Source organism: Manis pentadactyla, chromosome 10 (assembly GCF_030020395.1).
Source record: "Manis pentadactyla isolate mManPen7 chromosome 10, mManPen7.hap1, whole genome shotgun sequence".
Lineage (NCBI taxonomy): Eukaryota > Metazoa > Chordata > Mammalia > Pholidota > Manidae > Manis > Manis pentadactyla.
Window position 1 is genome coordinate 79,036,323 of NC_080028.1, and position 24,831 is coordinate 79,061,153.

The 24,831-nt window shown below is 43.1% G+C and overlaps 1 protein-coding gene across 2 annotated transcripts in view; it reads left to right on the forward strand.

Moving 5' to 3' along the window:
- The window catches only part of PRKCB (protein kinase C beta), a 308,913-nt gene that overhangs the window by 264,001 nt on the left and 20,081 nt on the right, over positions 1-24,831 (forward strand). For both annotated transcript variants that reach the window (XM_036916934.2, XM_036916933.2), the window contains exons 11-16: positions 692-783; positions 2,415-2,477; positions 7,197-7,335; positions 14,374-14,454; positions 14,726-14,833; positions 19,340-19,480. In XM_036916934.2, the coding sequence (XP_036772829.1) occupies positions 692-783; positions 2,415-2,477; positions 7,197-7,335; positions 14,374-14,454; positions 14,726-14,833; positions 19,340-19,480 (624 nt within the window). The remainder of the gene's footprint in view (positions 1-691; positions 784-2,414; positions 2,478-7,196; positions 7,336-14,373; positions 14,455-14,725; positions 14,834-19,339; positions 19,481-24,831) is intronic.

Genomic DNA, 24,831 nt, shown 5'->3' on the forward strand with positions numbered 1-24,831 from the left:
CGGGGTGGCCCACTCACGTGGCTGGGGACTTGGTGCTAATTATTGGCAGGAGGCCTCAGTTCTTTGCCAAAGGTACCTTTCCAGAGTGCTGCCTGGATGTCCTCATGACATGGCAGCTGGCTTCCCCCAGAGCCAGTGACCCAAGAGAGGGCAAAGCGGAAGCTGTAATGTCTTATATGACCCAGTCTTGGAAGTCACACACAGTCACTGTTGCAATATCCCATTGATTACACATAGGTCAGTCCTAATTCCTTATGGGAAGGGACTGCACAGGGACGTGAATACCAGGAGGTGAACATTATGGGATGGGAAGCATCAGGAGCTTGGTGACCACAGCTACGTACTCCCTGTTGTATGAGTTACTTAGTCTGTTCCACTTTTTATTAAAATCAGCTTTTTCCTAAATAATAATATCCATTCAGTCACAAGATTAATGCACTTATTATATTTTCCAGTACAGACAAATATAAACTTAGAGTTTTTAACTTAAAAAAGTTCGTGCACCACCTATGCTCACTTGCATACTTCCAGTGGTACAAATACTACCCTTGGGGAAACAACAGGCCTGGCAAATGGGGGCCTGTCAGAGAGCTCTGGTGCTTTTGACCATAAATCCCACTATTCCCTGCTGTCCATACGGAACCCCAGAAATGACAGGATGCTGATGTTGCCGTTTGCCCTCTTCTCCCAGGACCGCCTGTACTTTGTGATGGAGTACGTGAATGGGGGTGACCTCATGTACCACATCCAACAAGTTGGCCGGTTTAAGGAGCCTCATGCCGTGTAAGTGAGAACTTGTAATGTGCTCTTCCCTTGGAATAAGTGGGTGGGTTGTTAGTCCCCTTGGGTTTTTAGCTGAATAGAGATTGTCAGCATCTTCAGCTTCATCCTCATGCTCGATGTACAGCCTAGGGCACAGGCAGTTCTGCTTGCTGTGAGATGCCTTTCTTTCCTGACACCAGCCTAAAGAACCTGAAGCTCAAAAAACACAGCTATCTCTTAATCTCCAGTTTTTGCCCCTGACTCCTAAGCAAACGCCCTGCAGCTCCCTTGGGGAAGGTCGTTGTAGGCTGTGTTTGTTCATTTGCCAGTGTTTATTGAGAGCGTACTACATGCCAGGCCTAGAGAGTTTTCAGAAGTTTGCTGGTGTGAGGCACATCCAGAGTTCTGACCAAAATAATCTTTGTTCTGTCTTCTTTTCTCTGTCCTATGCCACTTTCTGCCTTGGATGCCCTCATCCTAGAGGCAACGGGGTGGGGATGAAGGATCAAGACACACGGTGGCTGTTCTCTGGGGTTCCCAGGGTGGGGAGACCGATGCTGGCTTTGGGAAACATGTTTCCCCTGCTAGTCCACTCTGTCCCCTTCAGTCCACAAGGCAGCTAGTATCCTCTTCTTAGAACCCAGATCTGGCCATGTTTCTCTCCTGCTCTTGGTGAATAGGAACCTGGCAGGTCACAGGATTAACAAGAACCTCTCCTAGGGAGTTTGCTAAGATCTTACGTCCCTCTAGGAAGCCCCCAGGGCTTGTCTAGGGCCGCAGGCTGTCATTCCAGAGGCTTGCTGGCCCCTGTTACGTCCAGCCTTGCGCCCCCCACCCCCATGCTGAGGTCTTGGGCATGCGCGCTGGTTCTGGTAGTGTTTGTGTTTTTGTGCCTCCCGCCCGTGCCAGAATTCTAATGGAGCCATGGTGCTGGCTCTTCTTTTACTTCTAGCATCTAATTGGCCACAGACCTTAATCCTGTTATCACACAAGACATATTGTCAGGACACGTAACACAGTTCCCCAAAGCCTTGCCCAACCCTGTGGAATAACTGGGCTTTCTGGGTCTCTCAAAATCTCATTCCTTCTGGGCCTTAATTAAAAGCGTATACTTTGGACAGATGCTCTTTCCATTTCTGGCTCTGCCATTCATTAGCTATAGAGCTGGGCCAGTTATTTCATGTCACTAAACCTCAGTTTCCTCATTTCAGGAATAGGGTGGTAATACTAGGACCTATTTCATAGGGTTGTTATTAGGATTTAATCAGATTATAACATGAAGTGATGCTTAGTTGATGGTAAACCTTTAATAAATATTAGCTGTTATTATTAAGATATTTTAACTTTCCATCATCTGAGATGATTATTCTATAGCCAGTCCATCATATCCCATGGCCTCCTCCCCGCTGAGGATTTGCGGAACCTCTGCCCACCCAATGTGTCTGTAAGGCAGCTCACAGCTCTCTAAACCCTGTTCATCCATCTACCCTCCATACTTCATTTTATGAGATGTGTGGCTGACCATCCACGGTGGGACAGTAATGCCCTCCGCCTGGTTTGAAATCATATTGAATTCTCAGGGTGGCCAAGCATATGGTGTCCTTGAATTTCTCCATCGTTTTTCTTTCTTTTTTTTTTTTTTTTAATTTCAGATTTTACGCTGCAGAAATCGCCATTGGTCTGTTCTTCCTGCAGAGCAAGGGCATCATTTACCGGTGAGTGAGCACTGCTGCACTTCCCATCTCCCCACCTCCCTCAGCTCCTCCCTCTCCTGCCTCTTTCTTTAACTGCTTTTAAAATTAGAATCCATGGTGGGGGAGGAATCCTCCAGTGCTAACTTGGGCATGTGCTGTGCCCGGCAGCATCGCCCACAGCTCTGGCAACGTTTGGGCAGCACTCTATAGTGAGGGGTAGTCTGGATGGACTCTGCCACCAGTGATGGGTTGGAGCCTTAAACATGAGACCATTTGCTCTAAGAGGAGCAGGCTCGTCACTGGGGGCTCAGCACTTTTTTCTCTTGCCCTTGGACCCCACATTTGGGGAGCAAGCAGAGAATTGTAGCTGGAAGACTATGATGGATCATATTATGACACAATTTTTTTTTATATGTAACCACAATTTGGAAATGGATCTCTGAATAGCTTGCCATGAAAGACAGGATTAAGTTCAGGACTTGGTATTTGTCTGGTTTGAAGGAACAAGTGTATCATCATAGCTGTATGAGTCACAACATTTTATATTGCATGCAAGGCAGACTGTTGAGCCCAAGGCTGCTATTTGCCAGTGAGTCTGGGGTGTACAATTTTCCTTACACTACATGGATGCAAATGGAATAGATGGTACAGGCTTGGGCTGGCTTGTTATGCAAGACAGGCTGGCAAGGCACAGAGCTTCCAAAGCGCACTTGGCACAGGTGGGGGTCTACCTAGAAGACTATGAAGAGCCATGAAAGTCTATGTCATTTACTCATTTTAGAAACGTTTATCAAAAGCCTACTATGTGCTAGGCACTTTTCTAGTAGAGATCCAGCAGTGAAGAAAACAGACAAACTCTCCTGCCTCCATGGAACTTACGTTCCAATGGAGGGAGACAGATATGTAAGTCACTAAGACAGAGCCTGTCAAGTGGTGGTAAGAGCTATGGAGGGAAGCTGAGCTGGGGAGTGTGTGCTGGATGGTGGTGGATTGCCTGTCATTCTGTAGAAAGCATGGGATTAAGGGCTGGAGATTTAGGGTCTTGGAGTCATGGGTCTCCTCTGTACCTAAGGAGCATGGGACTAAAAGGCATAAAGAGATTAGCCCTGGTGGTCTCAAGGCTGTTAGTGGAGGTGAGGCTCTGGGCACTGGTGGGATCATGGGATGGAAGGTGGGGACCCTGCCAGAGACCTGCAGGGGCCTGGAGGTTTTTTTTTACTTCTCAAAGTGGTAAAGTGAATCTAGTGGGGAAGGACCATCTTATCCTGAGGACATGGAGTCTCTACTCCCCCTAAGTACTCCTGATCATGGAGAGATGAAGGCCAGGAAGAGGAATGGTTTTATCTGGCACAGAAGTGATCTCAGTGAAAAAATAGACACAGAGAGAATAACAGTAATTTAAAATGTAAATAGTGTGGTCATTCTGCCCATGCTTGCCCTGGGATCCAGGACATTGGCCATTCAGGTCATAAAATACAAAGATTAGGAATTTAGGCTTGCTAATTCAAAGATTTTTTTAATTCAAACATCTTTGAATTAACATGCCTCAATCCAAAGCTTCTTCTCCTAATTACACATTCTCCTATTCTCCCATCACTATTTGAATTTTTTAAGGGGCATTTATCACTGCATTAACCCACTCAGCATCCAGACCCCTTCCTTTGTGTGTGGGAACAGAGTCCATCTCCTACTCTACATACTGGAAATGCCCACAGCCTTCCTGTAGCAGGGCAGACACACAACATTTTTGCCAGTGAGTCTGGGGTGTACAATTCTCCTTACACTACATGGATGCAAATGAAATAGATGGTGCAGGCTTGGGCTGGCTTGTTATGCAAGAGAGGCTTTGACCTTCATCACACTCACCCAAGACAGTGAATCAGAAGTTAGGGACCAGGAAGGCAGAGACTGTAGAATCAAGAGTGGTCATAGTAATCAGCTACATTTAATTTTCAGAGGGGTAAGGGGAAGCAGCTCTTAGCAACAGGAAGAATATTCTATATATCCAGAGCTCAGTATTAGGGCTTCAAAGAACAAGAGTCAATGTCAGTGCCCAGGGGCAGCATCCTTGGTGTCTTCAGTGGAACAGCTCTACACTGCAACTGGGCACTCTTTCTGGCTGTAGAGCCTCCAAATCTGGTTCTCTAGCCTCCCCAGAGATCCTGTGAACTCCTAATACCCTTCAAAAAATTCCTTTCTAGATTGAAATAGAGTTGGTTTTGTTGCTCACAATCAAGTATGTCAATTGAGACAAGAGTTTTTGAAATTGATAATCAAATGAAAACTTTAAAAAGATGAAATGACAGAAGACGTATGGTTTTATAACTTCATTGAGATTACTTTCATGGTGGTAAAGTCTTTCAAAATGTTATGAATCCCTCCCTCCTTCATTTAGATCTCTTGCTAATTAGACAGTCCTTAAGTAAAGAGGTGAGGAAATATAGTTAACTTTCTCTCTGAACACCATGGCTGGAACTGTTAGTCTGGGGAAAGATAAAAGACCTTCTGTACTTAGTGTCTGATTTATGGATCACTGTCTCTGGAAGGTGTACTGATTTTGTCCTTAATGGGTTTCTGAAAATGAAAACAATTGTCCTTGCCCCTTTTTTAAGCAGAAATAAAAGTTTATTATACTGAACAAAAAAGAACACCGTAGACTATCAGAGCACTACTGTGTGACTGTGAGTATGACTGGAGTGTCCCCCAGCCCTGTGACCTGCTGGCTCTTGGCACCTGAAGCTCCCTTTCTATAACAGATGAAGACACTATAGATTTAGATTATCCAGCCATAGTTGCCCCAGCTTCCTGTTTTGGGGCATGTGGTCAAGTTGAAAGGAATGTCCTGTATTTCTGTTAATCAAATCACATGTAGACCTCTATGTTTAGGTAAAGCAAGTTGCTGCAAAGTCCAGTTTTAAGTTCCAAGCTGGCATTCAGAGACCACTGTGCCTTGTAGATAAGCATGAGGGCTGGGTGGGGTGATACCCCACTGCTGAGAAACAGTGGATGCAAGTGGGCCTTCCCCTGGATGAAGAGACCTCACAGACCCAGGTAGGAGATGCCAGGATATTTTTTCAGGTTGTATTCTTTTAGTTGAAAGTGATTACAGCAACTTAGTTCAAATTCTAACAAGTTAAAAGAGGCACCGTTTTACATGACATTACAGAAAAGTCCAGGGGGCAGATCTGACTTTACACCTGGAAGAATCCAGGGGCTCAAATGAGGCTATGAGTGTGCACGTTATCGCCTTTCCTCTGGGCTTTGGTTTATCTGTACTAGCTTTCTTCCTCCATCACTCCAGTCACTCCTGGCACTGCTAGACTTACCTTCTACCTCCTAAGCAATCCCCGTGTAAAAACAGCTCCTCTCTTTCCTCGTGGCACCAGCAAAAGTGCCAGGGCTGTTGCCCGGTGGTTTTGATTGGCTCATATTGGGTCACATGCCATTCCTGAGCCAGTCATGTGACCAGCAATATGGAGTATTCCCACTGCCAGAACAGGCCCGCATGACCACTCCAGAAGCTAGGCTCAGCACCGACAACCTTACATGGCTTGAGAATCAGGGAAAAGTGGTCCTTCAAATGAATATTAGGATGCTCTCATCACAAGATGCTAGAATAGGCAGAACCACAGATGTCCCACACCCAGAGAAGATGATTTAAGGTAGAGAACTGAATTGAACAGTAGATGCCCCCCCTTACCTCTCAGGAAGTTGGACTTTATTGGGATTGAGGCAGACTGACCTATAGATCAGATCATCACTGCTTATTGGTGCTGAAACACCAAGTGTTGACATTAGGGCAGGTGTTTAGGAAAAAGAAGAGCGTTGTGATACTGGAGTGATCCAGTATTCTGGGAATGTGCAAGCATTCCCCAATCAGGTTCTCCTCATCAACACTTATGAAATAAAGGGATGAGCATGTAGCATGTGTACTTTAGGTTAAAGCTCAAATGTCAACTCCATGGACATTTGACACCCTGTGTGCAGTAACTTCCTCTCGTTACTGTCTACCTCATCATCCTCTTTATTCATACCACTCATCAGAATCTATAATAATCATGCTTATAGATTTGAAGACTTATCAAATTGTCTTTTTACCTATCCTGGAATTTAATCTGAACAAGAGCCAGTTGTTCGTTTATCTTGTTACAGTATATACCTACCTCCAAACATAGTGCCGGGCACATAGCGAGTGTGCAACAAATATTGTTTGATTGAAAGAATCAGTGTTAATTCTGGTTATGTCCTAGGAGAGCTTGGAGCACTGGAGTTAAATAAGATTCTTTCAATCAGTTTTTTCTCCATGATCTTCAGAGATATTTTTTAAAATAATAATTTTGTGAAAACACGTCTTCCTATGAAATATAAGTGTTCCTTAAGTTGCAAGGCTCAACTCTTGAAATACTCTTGTATACAAGAAGCCTCTGTGGATGCTCTGCCCCTTATTTAGCTTTCTGCGGATCTCTCTCTTCTCAGAGCTGCTGTCTCATTGTGTCCTCATGAGATTCTTGGCATAGTTGCCTCTGTAGAAAAAGAAAAACACAGAGGTTTGTGGACCCTTCTTCATCTCCCTCCCAGATTATAAGCTGTTGGAGGGCAAGGGCTGGTTTATGCCCACCTCTGTGCTCCCACAACACCTAACACTGTGTTCAGCACATAATGAGCAGCTGTGGGTTGACTTGAAATAAACAGCATTTAATTAAATTTAATTAAATCCCTAAATTCTTATGTCCACTACAGTGACCTTAAACTTGACAATGTGATGCTGGATTCAGAGGGCCACATCAAGATTGCAGATTTTGGTATGTGTAAGGAAAACATCTGGGACGGGGTGACAACCAAGACATTCTGCGGCACTCCGGACTACATTGCCCCTGAGGTGAGAGCTGGCCGGACCCCAGTGTCGTGCTGATGTCTCCCCTGTGCCGTAGATGGCCACATCAGAGCTAGGAAAAGTTCATGGGGTACCTGGCAAGCAAACCTCAGGCTAGTCCTCCCCCTATAACTCTAAACCAATCCTTTGAGACCACATATGCAAATTAACTTAGCACACATCCAGAAGCTCAGGCCCAAAATACATCAAGGTTTGGGAGAAAATTTAAATAAAACCCAAAAGAACCATCCACCATACATCAGTAAAAATTCTTTGTCAAGCTGTTATGGCTCACGGCCATATGATACCTCCTAATTATGACATTGAAAAGTTTGTTAAGAGGAGGGAAAGAGAGAGAAAGAGGATCCCCAGGCTGACATATGACACAGGATCTGTGTACTAATAGGCATTTAGTAGTTGTACTAAACCCTGAAAATGTCAGAATTTTTCTTCCTATGATTAAGATATGAATGATAGGGTTAAGATTTAATTCTAGTTCCTCCCCCTCTCTTCCCAAAGGAAATGGTCAGTTGCAGAATGGATTTCCCCAACATGTCATGGTACAAAAATTTGTGCCAGATGATATAGCCTTTGTTTTTCTCAAAGTTGGTGCTAAGAAAGGTGGCATTTTGCAATCTGTTACTGGATTTTTAAGGAAAGGCACTGTGGGGGTGCCACAGGCACTTGGAAGTGGACATTTTAGAATTCTTTTTTTCTTGACTGTCAGTCACTTATATGTAGCAATGCTAATGAGAGGCCCCATATAACTAAGAAACTTGGCACAAAATTAAAAACCTGCATACACTGCATACTCTTTTACCAAAGCAGTTACTCTTTTAAGGACCTAGTTTGCAACACACACACACACATACACACACACACACACATATACACACACACAAGGGTGAAAGAATATGTGTTCAAAGTCCATTCTTCATTGCAGCACTATTTTTGAATAATGAAAAATAGGAAACAACCTCAATGACTATCAATGAAAGAGTAGTTAGCTAAAATATGTTATATTCCTGTTAAGAAATATCATGCAGCCCTTACAAAGATAAGAGTAGACATATGTATATCCTAACTTGAACAGTGTCTGCCAATCAAGGAATGGGAAATAGACTGGATTATTTATAATATAGAATGCTACATCAATTTAAAATAGTGAGGTATAGGTATATCTATATATAGATATAGGTATGGAAAGATCTTTGAGACATATTGTTAAGAGAAAAAATCAAGGTACAGTGGACAATTATACCAACAAACTGGACAATCTAGAAGAAATAAAAAAGTTCTTACTAACATACAACTTACTAAGACTGAATCAGGAAGAAATAGAAAATCTGAATAGACGAATTAATAGGAAAGAGGTTGAATCACTAATTAAAAATCTCCCAATGGAGAAAATCCCAGGACAAGATGGCTTCACTGGTGAATTTTACCAAACATTTTAAGAAGAATTAACACCAATCCTTCTCAAATTTTTCCAAAAAACTGAAGAGGGGGAATAACCCCAAACTTATTGTATAAGACTAGCATTATCCTTATTCCAAAATCAGAAAAGGAGACTACTAGAAAATAAAATGACAGGCCAATATTCCTGATGAGTATAGAATATTGGATTGGCCTCAATAAAATACCAGCAAACTGAATTCAGCAGCATATTAAAAGGATCATCACCATCATCAATGGGATTTGTCCCTCAGATGCAAGAATGATTCAGTGTACACAAAGCAATAAGTGTGATACACTACATTAATAGAATAAAAAAAAATAATCACATGATCATCTCATTAGGTATAGAAAAAGCAATTGACAAAATTCAACATCGATTCATGATAAAAACTCTTAACCTGTTAGGTACAGAAGGAACATATCTCAACATATTAAAAGCCCTTATATGACAAACCCACAGCTAAGATCGTACTCAATGGTGAAGGGTTGAAAGCTTTTCCTCTAAGATCAGGAGCTAGACAAGGGGTCTACTCTCATACTCCTATTCAGCATTGGACTAGATGTCCTAGCTAGAGGAATCAGGCAAGAAAAAGAAAGAAAAGTTATCTGAATTGGAAAGCAAGAAGTAAAATTGTCTCCATTTGCAGATGACAGGATTTTATATATAGAAAATCCTAAAGATTCAATGAAAAAACTGTTAGACCTAATTGATGAATTCAGTAAAGTTGCAAGATACAAAGTTAACGTACAAATATCAGTAGCATTCCTATACACTAACAATGGGTTTTCTGAAAAAGAAAGAAATTGATTTCATATACAATAGCATCAAAAACAATAAAATACTTAGGAATAAATTTAACTGAGGAGGTGGAAGATCTCTACTCTGAAAGCTGTAAGACACTGATGTAGGAAATTGAAGAAGATACAAATAAATGGAAAGTTATCTATGTTCATGGATTGGAAGAACAAATATTGCTAAAATGTCAATATTACCAAAAGCCATCTATAGATTCAATACAATCCCTATCAAGATTCCAATGGCATCTTTACAGAAGCAGAAAAAATATTTATATGGAACCACAAAAGACCCTGAATAGCCAAAGAAATCCTGAGAAAGAAGAAAAAAGTCAGAGGTATCACACAGTCTGATTGCAAACTATGCTACAAAGCTATAGTTATCAAAACAGTATGGTACTGACATTAGAAACAGACAAATAAAGCAATAGAACAGAATCAAGAGCCCTGATAAGAAACCAGCATATACTGTCAACTAATATTTGACAAGGGAGCCAGGATTACTCAATGAAGAAAAGCAGTCTCTTCAATAAATGGTGCTGGGATATTTGTATATTTGCATGTAAAAGAATGGGACTGGATCCTATTTTACACTACTCACAAAAACTATCTGAAAAGACCTAAATGTAAGACCTGAAACCATGAAACTAATAGAAGAAGACATAGGGTAAGGCTCATTGACATGAGTCTTGATAATGATTTTTGTTGGTTATGACACCAAAAGCATAAGCAACAAAATCAAACATAAACAGGTGGGACTACATCAAACTAAAAAGCTTCTCTATGGCAAAAGAAACCATCAACAAAGTGAAAAGACAACCTATGGGATGGGAAAAAAATATTCATAAGTCATACATCTGATAAGGGATTAATATCCAAAATATATAAAAAATTCATACAACTCAATTGCAAAAAAACAAATAATCTAATTAAAAAATGGACAAAGGACCTGAATAGACATTTCTCCAAAGGCCAACAGGTATGTGAAAAGATGCTCAACATCACTAGTCATTAGGGAAATGCAAATTACGACCACAATGATATATCACCTCACGTCTGTTCAAATGATTATCCTCAAAAAGACAAGAGATAACAATTGCTGGTGTGGATGTGGAGAAAAGGGAACCCTAGTGCACTGCTGGTGGGATTGCAAACTGGTACAGCCAGTGCAGAGAACAGTATTTAGGATCCTTAAAAAATTCAAAATAGAACTACCATATTATCCAGCAATTCCACTTCTGGGATATATATCCAAAGGAAACAAAAACATTAATTCAGGAAGTTATCTGCACCCCCATGTTTGTAGCAGCATTATTTACAATAACCAAGGCATGGCAACAACCTAAATGTTCATTGATGGATGAAAGGGTAAAGAAGTTGTGGCATATGGGAAAAAAAATTTGTAAGTCATACATCTGATAAGGGATTAATATCCAAAATATATAAAGAACTCATACAACTCAATTGCAAAAAAACAAATAATCTAATTAAATATATATATATATATATATACACACGCACACACACACACAATAGGATATGATTTAGCCATAAAAATGAGGAAATGCTATCATTTGTGACAACATGAATGGACCTTGAAGGCATTTCTCAGTTACATGTGGAATCTTAAAGAAAAAAAACACAGGAAAGAGAGAGAGCAGACTTGTGGTTACCAGAAGTGGAGGATGGCAGGAGGTGGTGGAATTGGAGGAAGGTAGCAGGTGAACAAACTTATTTAAGGTAAATAAGTACCAGGGATGTAATGTACAACATGATGACTATAGCTAACATTGCTGCATGATGCATAAGAGGTTTGTTAAGAGAAAAAATACTAAGAGTTCTCATCACAGGGAGAATTTTTTTTTCTTTTTTTCTTTCTTTCTTTGTTTTTTATTATATCTATATGAGAAGATGAATGTTAAAGGAACCTATTGTGCTAATCAGTTCACAATATATGTAAATCAAACCACCACGTTGTATGTCTTAAACTTATGCAATGATGTATGTCAGTTATTTTTTTCAATAAAAGTGGAGAAAAATCAAAAGTACAGAATGATAAATACAATATGATACTATTTATGAAAATAATACATAGAATACTACTGTATGTTTCTTGTGAGTATGTAGGTATGCATATAAAAGCATAGAAAATCTGAAAGATTACAGGCTGATTTGATAACATCAGTTACCTCTGAGGATAAGGGCATGGTAAAGGGAAATTAGTTCAATTTGTGTACTGTTTAAATTTTTCACAAAGTAAATGTCTGTGTATTACTCAAGTAATTAAGAAGTAATCCTTTAAAAAAACTAATCCTTTACAGCTTTCTTCTGCTACCTGAAAGTAAAGCATTCCTGTGAAACTTTTCATAAGCCAAAATGACATAAAGAAAAGAAGCAGTTACCATTAATTTGTGTGGAAAAATTTGTGAGCCTTCTCAGACCCAAAAAATAACCTCTTAGGCATTTCTGATACCTAAGGACACATCTTGCTCATGGATGCACGAAATACATCGAGATAAAGCACAGATGCTCACAGACACAGTTCACAGCTCTGGGGCTTGATGCTGGGATGCTGAGCATGGTTCCCGGGGAAGGAGCTGGGCTGGGCCCCTCTCGCTGAGGGTGCTTGCTGCCTCAGTAAGCTGGCTGCAAGACAGATGCTGGACGGTCTCACAAAAAGTGAAAACCTTCTTCACATTTCTTTTCATTAGCAAAAACAGGTACTCATGAGGGTTGCAGTTAAAAGCCAAGTGGTGCAACTTGAACTTTTGAGAAGAAGGGACTATCAGTGTTAGGTCCCAGTGGTATTTTCCCTGGGTGGCTTTCCTTGGTTTATTACCATTTTGTTAAACAGGACATCAGACACAATTCCTTCATCGGCCAGGAGTTCAATAATCTCTGGTTGGAAATTCTTGCCACACTTTACAGTCACCTGGGAGTGAGTCTTTTAAGATGTAGGGTGTCTAGGTGTCACCCTAGATCAACTGCATCCAGAATCTCTACAGGGTGGGCACCCACATCTGTGGTTTTCAAAAGTCCCTGGGGCATTGTGTTGCCTGTAAGTACAAGAAGCCCCACACGGTGTCCTGGTGAGGTCGCTTCCTCCTGTAGCCCGCTGCCCAGAGGAAGAAGCTGATGGTCAGGTTTTGACCCTGGCTCTGCCACTGCCTTACCACATCACCTCTGGCACAAACCACTCCCAGGCTCCATTTTCCTTTGTAAAAGGATCAACACGTTAGGTTGTCATGAGGATCAGATAAGACATGAAGCCCTTTAAAAGTGTGAAAACACTTTTCAGTAAGTGTTCTCACCGATGAAAGCTTTCCATCGACCTCTTGCTGCTAATTCTCCTCAGAGGGCATTTTGGATTTTAGGGGGGACACTGAGGTGGGAGCTGCAGTTTGATAAGCAGACATTCACTTTTTAGCGATGTTTGCTCGGAAACATGAACTAAAACAAGCAATCCCTGAGTTAGAGAACGTTCTAGTAATAGCTAACATTTTAAGGGCATTAAGATGTGAGAGGCACATGTTTCTCTTTCATCGTCACAAAACTCCATGACACAGATATTATAAACTTCATTTTGTAGAAGAGGAAACTGAGATGTAAAGAAGTAACTTTAGGTCACATTAGGTCACACAATGGGGAAATACCATCAAGATTCAAAGTCTGGATTGTCTGACCCTCAAGCCTCGGCTCTTAACTTCGCTAAATTGCCGTTCACTCCTCTGATACAGTTAGTTTAACACCCCTACATAATGAAAGATGGAGGGTGACGCAGCTATTCTAAACTTTGCTGTGTTCTGGGAATTTGGTAATAAATATAAAAAACTTTAAAGCTATTATACCATTTGATCCATCAATTCTACGTCTAGGAATTTATCTTAAAGAAACAATTGGACAAATGCCCAAATATCTAATTACAAGGATATATATTATAGCAGCAGAAGGAACCTAGTCAGTTGGGAATTGATAAAAATTTTGGTCCTTCAATGGAATGCTCTACAGAGGTAAAAACTGATTATGTTGATATACAAATATTAGCATGGAAATTTTAAGTGAATAAAATATTTATCAAAATTCCACATATTAAAGTCTTTATTTTTATGTAAAACAAATACATACATGCAGATTTTAATATATATTAACAGAAAAGAATCTAGACAAAAATAGGACAAGGATTATGGGTGATTTTAATTGTATTTTGTAAGTTTATCTATATTTTTAAATAGCAAAATAGTATTAAATGCTATTACATTTTTTAACTTAAATTTTTTATTGTAAAAAGGCACATGACAGAAAATGTACCATCTTTACCGTTTCTAAGCATATAGCTCAGCAGTGTTAAATATATTCACATTGTTGTGTAAATGTTACTGTTTTTTAATGAGAAACAAAGATGGTGTTTCTTCTTAAAAATGCCACACTTGCTGTATTAAAATTAAAAATAACACACTGTACTAAGTGTCTTTGAAAAGGCAATGTGACATCCACAGATGCTTCCCATGCCCACAGTTACCTCTGTAAAGGATATCCATCCTCCTAAGGTAAAGAAATAGCTCAGGTGGGCACTGAGACCCTTGTTCACTCTTTAGGCAGTGGCCTGCATCTGGGGCTGTGACAGCCAATTTAATTTTCCACAATAGGCATGTGATGGGCAAAGGAAGCTCTCTGCCTCCGTCTCCCCCTCCCTCAGCAATGCCCCATTCTTACTGTGGAAGAAGTGAGTATCCGTCTCCAGCCACAGCAAGAAACTGCTTGCCTCCCTGATAGAATGCTTCTGTTTTCCAGATAATTGCTTATCAGCCCTATGGGAAGTCCGTGGACTGGTGGGCATTTGGAGTCCTGCTGTATGAAATGTTGGCTGGACAGGTAATTGAATTTTAAGTGATTTGTAGGAAAAGTCCTCCCTACCTCCATCCATGTGGTTTCTTTAGAAAAAAGTGTCAACTTGATACCAGTTTGTGGATCCGAACTACTGTGACGTCCAGAGTAACCCTAGTCCTTTGACCATTTTTCTTGTCTTCTCCCTGAAAGCCCCAGAGTGTGGCCTCCTGTGGAACCCAGAGAGGCAGGCCTATTGGTTTGGGGCAGTTGGGGAAGTTCAGGCAGGAATCCTCTCACCCTGCCCTCTGTCCCGCAGGCACCCTTTGAAGGGGAGGATGAGGATGAACTCTTCCAGTCCATCATGGAACACAACGTGGCTTATCCAAAGTCCATGTCCAAGGAAGCTGTGGCCATCTGCAAAGGGGTAGGTGAGCCTCTTAAACCTTGCTGCCAGGATTGCCTCACGAGGAGTGGATTTGGGAATGGAGACTGAACTCCATCCCTTACTCCACTTGCCAACCCGTGAGCCCTGGTGTAGACCTGCTCCCTCCCAGAGGAAAGGGAGCTATTTTTTAATTTGCACAAAAGCACCATAGAGGCAACAGCATCTTGCTGCTGGCTGGGGTCCAGGCTCCCACCCAGCCCAGGGGTATGCTTATGGAATGAATGAAGTTGGAAGCGCAGAGACTCTGCCAAAGAGCTGGAACCCACAGGGATGTGCACAAGAAGTCTGCTGCATGAATCTGTCAGCCTTGCCCTGCTTTGTTGCATATGTATGTAGTTAATACTAAGAGTGTGTGTAACTTTTGTCCTAAGAAAATATCAGGTACTGTGTTTAAGGGATTCTCTAGATAAGTTGACCTAAATTTAGTGTCCCCAAACCCCCCACTCTCCTCCCCAACCCACAAATGACTGAAAAGTATGCACATTGCAATGCTTGTAAATTGTACCTGTGAAAAAGGCAGGACATGTTTGCAGGTAAGGATTGCTAGTAATGCACCTTGTGTTAGCTCGGGATATGCTCGCAGTGACCTGGGTGAGTCCGTGGAGATCACTAGTCCTCCCCTCTGGTGCCATCAGGGTGACCTAAAGTACTTTTCCAGAATACACAAACCTCACCCTCCCTGCTGGTATTAAGTCTGGGCATCTGTATTTTGAAAAAGTCCCCATGTGGCTCAAAAATCAGTGCCTTTAAACCTATTAGCCAAATGTGGTAACCTCTCAACTCTGATGAAACTGTGAGAACAACACTATGAGACCCTCCAGAGAATGTGGCCCAGGAATGCTGCCTTTATAAAGTATCCGCTCTCACAGCAGCCAGGGCACAGGTATGTTCTCAAGGTGAGAGTGTGGCTGGGCCTTCGCCGTGGGTTCCCAACAAGTGTCTGAATAACTCAGGCTGCCACTCCTAGATGCTCGGGGTGTTTGCGGATTTCCCATGGCCCAGCCCAGCTCCTCCCGACTGCTCTTCCTGATTCAGTCAGATGCCATCTGAGCTGGCTTGGGTGACGAACAGCTGGAAAACTCAGGCCGTTTGTAGTAGCTGGGCCACCTTCTCTGTAGCAGCCCCTTGTGCCCCCACTACATTCCCACTCTTAGTGGGTCACCTCAGCTTTCTGTCTCAGCTGCATGATTTAAGATGCAAAACTCCTGGGGAAACCACATGTGAATCAATCCCTAACATCTTAAAGGGAATTGGTTGAAAATATTTTCTTTGAGAGTATGGGGTAGGGAGAGGGAACATGAGGAAGAGAACACAGAGGCCCAGAGGCTCATTAGGAGCTTAAGCGTGGCTTGCAGAGAAGAGCAGCCCAGAGTAGGACCAGTGCACGTTTTATGAGAGGGGAAGTGGGCAGAGGTCAGACACTGAGCTTTTTGTTTGCTTATAATTGCCATATTTAAAGAGCAGAGGATTTCCTACAAACATTCAACTTTTCAGCTTCTCTTGAAAAGTCCGATCTCATCACGCTCGTCTGTCATTCCTACAAAGCCTCAGTTACTTGGACTGGAAGCCAGTGTCCCCTTTATATAGAGCTTGCCCTCTCTAATTTCCAGAAACCCCCATCTGTCCCAGTTCCATTTAGTTGCACATCCTGGCCCCGGCATTGTTAGCCATATGACTAGGTCACAGTTGTTCACTCTTGTCTGTAGATTGGGGTTGATGATAGCCCTACTTATAGGGTTCTTTGATGATTCATTGAGTTAATTCATCTGCATCACAGGAGTGCCTGGTGCTCAGTTCCCAATGCCCTGGGCTATAATTATTATTACTGTTGCTAATGCTGGCATTACTATGTTACTGCCGGGCTCCTCTCAACATCTGAGTTTGCCTCCACCATAGCAGCAATTTTTAAAGTGGGGGATTTTGGAGATCAAGTGACCCTTTGCAAATCTCAGCCCTTCCACTTTCTGGGTGTGTAGTCTTGAGCAAGGTACTTTGCACCTGTGGGCTTCTATTTCTTTTGCTCTACAAATGAAATACTACTACTCATTGAACAGTCTTTTGAGGGCGTTAGATGAGGTGACATAAGGGAAAGCTCCTTGCATCCTATTGGCACATAGTAGGTGCTCAGTCCGTGCTCTGAGCTCAGATCTTCCTCTTCACAAGTCTGTGCTGCCGGGACAGCTGGGGACTCTATATGGGTCATGGAGGAGAGAGGATTTTCCAGGTCAGCTGCTTTCAGCTTCAGCTCCAATTAGCAGTTTCCCTGGTAGAGCAAATTTCTATTAACTTAGGACCCATAACCTTCAGGATTAACTGGGGTGACTTTCTTATTGTCGGGCTTGGGGACCTTTCTGAGTTGAGTGAGCTGAGTCCAGTGTGGACTTTTTCAAGGTTGAGGCTGCAAGACGGGGTAATGGTCAAGTGAATAGCCCAGTGCTTCCTCCCAAACATCGGGCCCCAGGGGATGTGTCTGGGAGGTGGTCAGAGATTGGAACAGTGATTAAATCCAGCTGTCTGCATGGCTTCGGGCACATCAGCTCAGAGCAGAAGCTGGGCAGACTCACATTAGTGCTGGATGTTTCTACAGTGGCTTTTCTTCTCTTGGCATCCTATTCTTTGCCTGGAAATTGAGCTAGGCTTTTGAAAATGGTCTCATTCCAGTTGAAAAGTCCTTTATATGTCCATTCCATTAAAGACCCTATTTTCTACCAAAAAAATAATTAGTATAACTTTATTTAGACTGCCACTCCCACTTTGAATAAATTTAAAGCGAACAGAAGCTCAAATGGGCTACATGTTAGCATGAAAACAAGCAGAGTGTGTATAGCACTGGGAGAGCTCCTGGGTGGGCAGATCTGTTCAAAGCACCCTGCTGCTTAGCTTTGTGACCTTGGACAGATGACTGCTTCTCTGGACCCAATCTCTTTATCTAGAAAATGAGGGTAATAGTTGCTGAACCCTCAAAGCATTGTTGTGAAGATGTAATAGTAATGGGTAGTGGCTGGAAAGCTGTTAGCATGCAGCCTGTGCGTGTAGGAACTGCTCTGTACATGGAAGCTATTATTGGTATTATTAGTGGCAGTGCCAACCAAGACCTCATAGTCTTTTTTTTCCTGCCATGCCACATACAAAGAGCACTCCCATTCTCTTAAAAGCCCAAGTTCTGAAGTTAGGCAGAGGCGGGATGTAGTCCCAGCCGTGCCACTTACTATCTCCAGGAGTCCTTGCTAGTTTAGTCACTTACCCTCACTGTGTCCATTGTCTTATCATTCATACAGGAAAAATAACATACCCACCTCTTGGGTTATGTTGAGAAACGGGTATGATCATGCATGTAACTAAAGTAGCAGCTTGGAACATAAGTGTCCAGTTCTTTTTCCCCTGGAAAAGAAAACGTAAATGGAAAGTATGTGCATTTGTGTGTGTGTGTGTGTGTGTAGCAGGGTAGTTTCTGGTGTTGAGTTTATCTTAAAGCAGGAATCAGGCCAAGCTGAATGTCCAGTGGGATGGGTGTGAATGGCTGGATTCATTCCTTCCCCATAATCCACAAGTCCTTGGCACAGTCTAAGGACTCTGACATCACAGGCTACTTGGTGTCAAGGGAACTCTGGGAAGCTTCCTGGACTTGTGCTTGTTAATCACTTTTGTTTCCTCTTTTCATGGCCTCTTGTCAGTTGTTTCTTTTTTTTTTTAATTGCCAGCTCCTTCATCTTTGCTGTTTGTGCATTTGGTGAAGTCTTAAGATCAGAGATACTTTCATGTGGCTTTAGATTCATTTACAAGAGGAAGCCTGTCTGGTTTCATCTTGGAGCATCTATTCATCTTGCTACTTAGCACCAGCTCAGAGACCCAAAGAGGAGGGTTTTGATAATTAAGTAATTTAAATGGAACGCCAAGGAAATCTCAGTGGAGTTTAGTATAATGTGTGATACAAACAAAATGAGCTGGGCTAGGTTTTGACTGTTTAATGAGCTTTCAGAAAGTAATTACTTGAAACTCAGGTCCATTGGACTAATATTTTTTCTTCTGTTTTGTCATTTTCACAAGTGCTTTACTGAGAAATGCAAATATTGTCTGAATGAATGTAGCCTTTGCCTTGGTCAAACTCCAGCTTTCTTGTGGCAGGAGGGGACTTTGAAGATATTGAAGCTGTTCTAATTAAATGCACCAGTTGCATAAAACTCATTCTTAAACTGAAATGCATCGTGTGACATTTCTAACTTGAAGTTTAGGGCCCTGTTCAGGCTTAGGTTTGAAGAACCATCAAGGACCTTTTGCTCTAGGACAAGTAGCAGCAGGCACTATTGGCCGGTTGTCCTATTATAAAGACCTGGCTGGGAAATTACAGCTGGGATGCAAAGCAAAACAAACAAAAAAAATGAATTGTATCTCTTTGTTGTGCTTTCTTCCCTAATTCACTGCAGTAATCATTTCCCATTTCCCCTCGTGAAGTTCATTAAACTCAGCCTTTCTCTTCTCCTGCAGCTGATGACAAAACATCCAGGCAAACGTCTGGGCTGTGGGCCTGAAGGCGAACGTGACATCAAAGAGCATGCGTTTTTCCGGTATATTGATTGGGAGAAACTTGAACGCAAAGAGATTCAGCCCCCGTATAAGCCAAAAGCCGTAAGTACACTGTTCTGAGTGTCGGGGACACGTACAGGACACGCTCTTTCCCTCTCCTGTGTACCCTTGATGCTCTCTGAGGAGTAGGCATCGATGCCTCTGCTTGAGTTTGTCTTTCAGTGCTCACATGTATGCACAAAAGCACTTGGCATGAAAATGGACATTTCCATTCCCACAGCCTGGCCTCTTTAAAGTTGGGAAAGACAATTGGTCTGGAGTTGTTGTGGTGATTCAATTACTGTAAATGTCTTAGCTGGCCACTTTTTGGGAATGGTTCTTTGGTGAGCAGAGTTCAGATCCATTTTTGGACTGTGATAAAGAATCTAATTTTGCCCTCGTTCTTTCCTGGGTTCAACTGTGTCATTTTCTCGTCATACTGACATTGGAAAGGTCATGTTGTTTACCTCAACGGTATTTAAATTTAATTCTGAAACATACACCTCATCTGAATCAGTAAATCAGACAGCACCTCCAGCCAGCTCCTGTTCGAGGCAAAACAGAACGAAGCAGATGCTGATGTCCTGGCTCATAGATCTCCTGGAGGTTCTGGGTGTAGATTTGGCTTCGAATGAAGGTCTCACATTTCCTGTGGTCGTGTGCGCATGGGAGGCTTCTCCATCCCTGAAGCTTCGGCAGGGAGTACTTCTCAGCCCCCGGGGAGCAGGAGTCTGCACTGAATTAACCAGAACTGTGATATACCTGGAAGGATATTTCTTTGTTTGATTAAGTAGAGGGGAACCCTGGTGACTTCATTACAGGTTGTAAAAACTGCAGACTGAGGCTGAAAAGTGAACATAAACATTGTCACTGAAACCTGAAGTTGTAAGGATCTTAGATGTGAAGGTGGAAGAAAATGACAGTGATAATGGTGGTTATTTTGATGTCATGATAATGAACTTCTTGGCCCCTTATTATGTGCCAGGCACCACATTAAGCACATTACAGGTAGCATCTTAATTAAATCCTCACAATCACCGATTTATGCAGACACAGTGATTCCATGTAATGGAGGCTCAGGGAGGTTAAGCGCTGTGACAAAGGTCGCTCAGCCAGTGTGTGATAAGCAAGGAGTCACACCTCAGACAGTTTGACTCCGTTAGAGGCATACCAGAATGCCTGGGGCAAAGGGCCTGTAGCTTAAGCAAGCCTCCTGGACGATTCCACATGCCCTGGTGTTACACTTTCCCTTCCATGCAGATGACTGGAATCTCAGCCTACAGCATCCCCAATGGGTCCTGTTCTCTCTGGGCACTTCCTGGTGTTAGGAAACCAGGTTGTTTAGAGGCAGCCAGTTCCACGCTGCAGCCGTGCACTTGCCACAAACTGATATTCTGATATCAAATCAGCTTCCCCGGAACTGCCAGCCCCGGGTCCTGTCCTTTCATCCAGAGCCTCTTCCTCTGTAGAGTGTCCTTCAGACATTTGCAGACACTGTCTTATCCTTACTCTTGAATCCTGTGACGTCCTGCCTTGACACCCACCTCTCCCGCCTGCAAGCGTGTCCCAAACGACATCACCACCGGGTGCCTGTTGTCCTCTAAGTAATCAATATCCAATACAGACAGAGGATTGAGCACAATATGTGTAATAGTGCCTGAACCTCAGTGACTACAGTGGGTCCAACAACCTCTTGATTATTCTAGAGCCAGTGAACTTGGACGAGTCAGTCCCCCTCTCTGCTCCTCTGTTTCATCATCAGTAATGCCACGATGGCAATAGTTTCCCCATCAGAGGATTGTTGTGATGCATAAAGCACTCAGTACATGCCTGGCACATAGTAGGCACTCTAGGAGAGTTGGTTATTATTTTTGTTCATGGTGCTGCACATTGATCAATGTGTGGTGCAAGGTGTCTGAGGGGCAGAACACTGTCGAATCCCGCTGATGCTGTTCCTTAAGATACTGTTTATGTGTACACGTGGGTTTGGGGCAGGGCCCTGCATGTCAGGCAGTAGTATCGCACTTTTATTGAACGATTTGGAGAAAGATCAGAAAGCCATTCAGAAGAGAATGGTTGTCCATTCAGGAATCTGGGAACTTGAAGGTGGGACATGGTTCATTTGGGTTTTGAGAGGCTACTCATGAGGTCTCAAAGCACGGACCTTTCTTCTCACTGGCCAGAGAAAATATGCAAAATGCTTCTATCCCCGTGAGCATTGAACCCAGTGATATTTGGGCTTCATTCTGTAGTTGTAGAGCCACGGGTCTCCAACTCTGGTCCTCAGATCAGCAGACTCACTTGGGAACTTTAGGAATGGAATTCTCAGGCCCTGCCCCAGACCTCCTGAGTCAGAACCCCTTGGCATGGGGACCTCCAGGCTGCGAATCTCTGCTCTGGAATTTAGTTTAAAAGCTCAGGCAGGGGAGCTAGGCAGAGGCCAGAGGTATGTGGCAAGGAAGAAATCTTTGTAAGAGGGAGATACTGGTTGTTGCCCAGTCTGGGTGAGGAGTGGTGGCTTCTGGGAACAGGTCACAGACTCAGGTGACTGAGAGGCCCAGCAGGTAATGTACATGAGGAAAAACCAGCTGGTGGGGACAGAGGTGGACTGGAGAGCTGACAACCTATCAACAAGCTCAGTGGGTATTATCTCTAGGTAAGCAGTTAGAGGATCCTGTTGATTATTACTTAATTGTAATGTTTTGATATTCTCCATAATAACAGTACCTTTTTCTGAGCCAGGGACTGGCTAGCCACGTTTTCCCAGGGGAGATGCAGGCTCTGCATTTCTCCATCAGAACTTTTGTATGAAATCTCACTATTTTTTGATATACTGGCAACAAATTTTTAAAAATTAAACACAGTTCAGGCCAAAGAAAATACATTCATGAGCCATATGTGACCCACGAACTGTCTGTGTATAACCTCTGGGGTTGTGATTACTACTCACAGGTTGACATTTAGCCAGTTCCTGTGAGTACTGGTTATTTACAACCAGAGTCCATCCTTACTGGTTAAATATTTTGACTATCCTTGCTAAGCAATAATGAATATTAAAGGTCTTATGCAGTGCGTGGCTCATAGAAGGTGCTCAGGAAAAAGTAGCCATGCTTATTATTGATAATACAAAAAGTACAGTGATCAATAGTGATCAACAGAATCCTTCAACTGTTCTGCATTTGATGTAGTTTCCAACCAGCCAGTGCTTTGAATTCCCTTGCATGGGTTACAGTGACTTTCAAAATACAGTGACTGGACTGGGTTATATGTGTCAGGATTTTCTGCCACCAGCTCTAAGGGGAAGACAGCACTGCCCTTGATCCCTTAAGCTGACCACCCACTCATGGAATTCAACCTGCACATATGCCTTTCACAGTGCAGTTGCCAGCCTTAGAGCCCCCATCCCCACCCAAGGATTTCACATTTCCATTTCCCACACCTTCCGAAAGAACCGTGCTGTGTGCAGAGTGCCATGTGTCTTGCAGAATATTAAAAGGCATGCAGGTATCTGCCATTGTTCCTGATACGTGCATGCTATTAAATAGAGTGCGGTGGGAGAAAAAACATGGGGCAATAACAGAGGATTATATTCACACATCAGTGAAGGGTGCTATTATTGGAGGCTCATTAAAATGAGTTTTTAAGTTGCTCTCAGTGCCACCTTTTATTGTGTCAAGGAGCTGTTTGCAGAGTATTGTTTGAAACTACTGAAATACATAGCCTCGGTGTATTGTTTCAGGGCACCAGAGTAATTTTTTAAATATGCAGCTGATTGTGTCTCTCTCTTGCTTAAAGTCCCCCCACCCCCACAGCTCTCTGCTTCCCCCAGAATGATGTCAATTGTTCCTTAGTATATATATATATATGGCTTTTGGGGTCTTCCAAGGTCTAGCCTCTGCCTCCTCCCCAGCTTCGGGTCCTGACTCCAGGAATAAGCGTTTCTGACTTCTGTCAATTCCTCAAACGTGCAGTGCCTTCTCTTGGATTCCTGGTTTTGCCCATGCAGAGCCGTCCTCCTGGGATGCCCAGCTCCCTTTTCTATGCTGTCCCCACCCCCCAGTACTCCTGGGGCCATGCTCCTTCCCCCTCATCAAATCAGTAGACTGTCACCCCCTCAAGGAGGCTCTGACTGTTTCCGGAGGAGGACACATCCGCTAGTGTCCTGTCAACAAATGCATCACCGTTGATTGTGATTACCTATTGAGTATCATGTCTGTCTTTTGACTAGACCAACTGACTATCTTTTTCAGTGTGGAATCCCAGGTTTTAACATAAGATTTAGCACCTAACAGGTGCTTGATCATTTTTACTTACTTACTGAATGAATGAATGAAGGGCTGTAAAATAGGATGCTGCAATGCCCTGTGCTAGGGACCATCGGAGATGCTTTGGGGATACATGTTAGAGCACAGGGTATTTTTCTCATGTTAAGAAGGGCATCTCAAATCAGTTGGTTGCTGTGTAAGTTACTACCTGGTTTCTAAGGGGACATGATTCAGGCGCTGAATTGTATCTGTCATGGCATCATGGGGTTGCGCCTGTGTGCTGGGACAGGCTCTGATGATGTGGTGTATGAATTGCTGGACTCTGAGTAGAGAGGGCTGTGAGTCCTACAGTCTGTCATTGTCCCATGCAATGCTGTGGGGACCACGATGTAGCCTAGCAGAGCTTCTTAAACTCCAGTGTGCTCACACGAGTCACCTGGTATCTGGTTAAAATGTGGATTCTGATTCAGCCAGTGTGGGGTAGGACTTGAGATTCTGCATTTCTGATATGCTTGCAGGTGGTAGTGTGCCGCTGGACCACAGGCTCCCTTGTGTAGCTGGGGCGAGAACATGTACTGTGGGGTGCCACCAGCCAGCAGGAGGAGTGGCAGGTCCTGCTGTAGTCGGTGTGTTGTGTAGGATGCTGAAGGCTGTACTGAAGGAGTGGGTAAGTGCTAGTTCAGTATGTGCTGCTGAATGTGGCTCAGGGCACCCAGCAGGCTCTTGTGGTCAGTGCGTCGGGGGTGGGAGGTGCTAGTCTTGTGCAGAAGGCAGAATATGTGGCTGTGTGCATGGTGGAGTGAAAAGTGGTGTGTTCTGCCTCTGTGCTCTGGTGGGGATGTTGCCAGGAGCTGTGGGGCATCCGTCCACCCATGCTGGTGTTTATTGAGGCTGGGTCTATTCTAGGCACTGGAGATACAGAAATAAACATAAATAAAATTCCCTGCCCTCATGGAATTACATTCTAGAGGAACCAGGCAAATGATAAAACAGAAATCAGTGGATATGTTCGAAGTAGATAAACATTTCGAAGCATGAATTCACCAGCACTCTACCAGCACACAGGCACATTGCTTAAGTCAGGGGGACTGGGAGACCCAGGCTAGGGGAGATCAGTCTTAAAGAGGGTGGTTGGAAAGCCTCACTGAG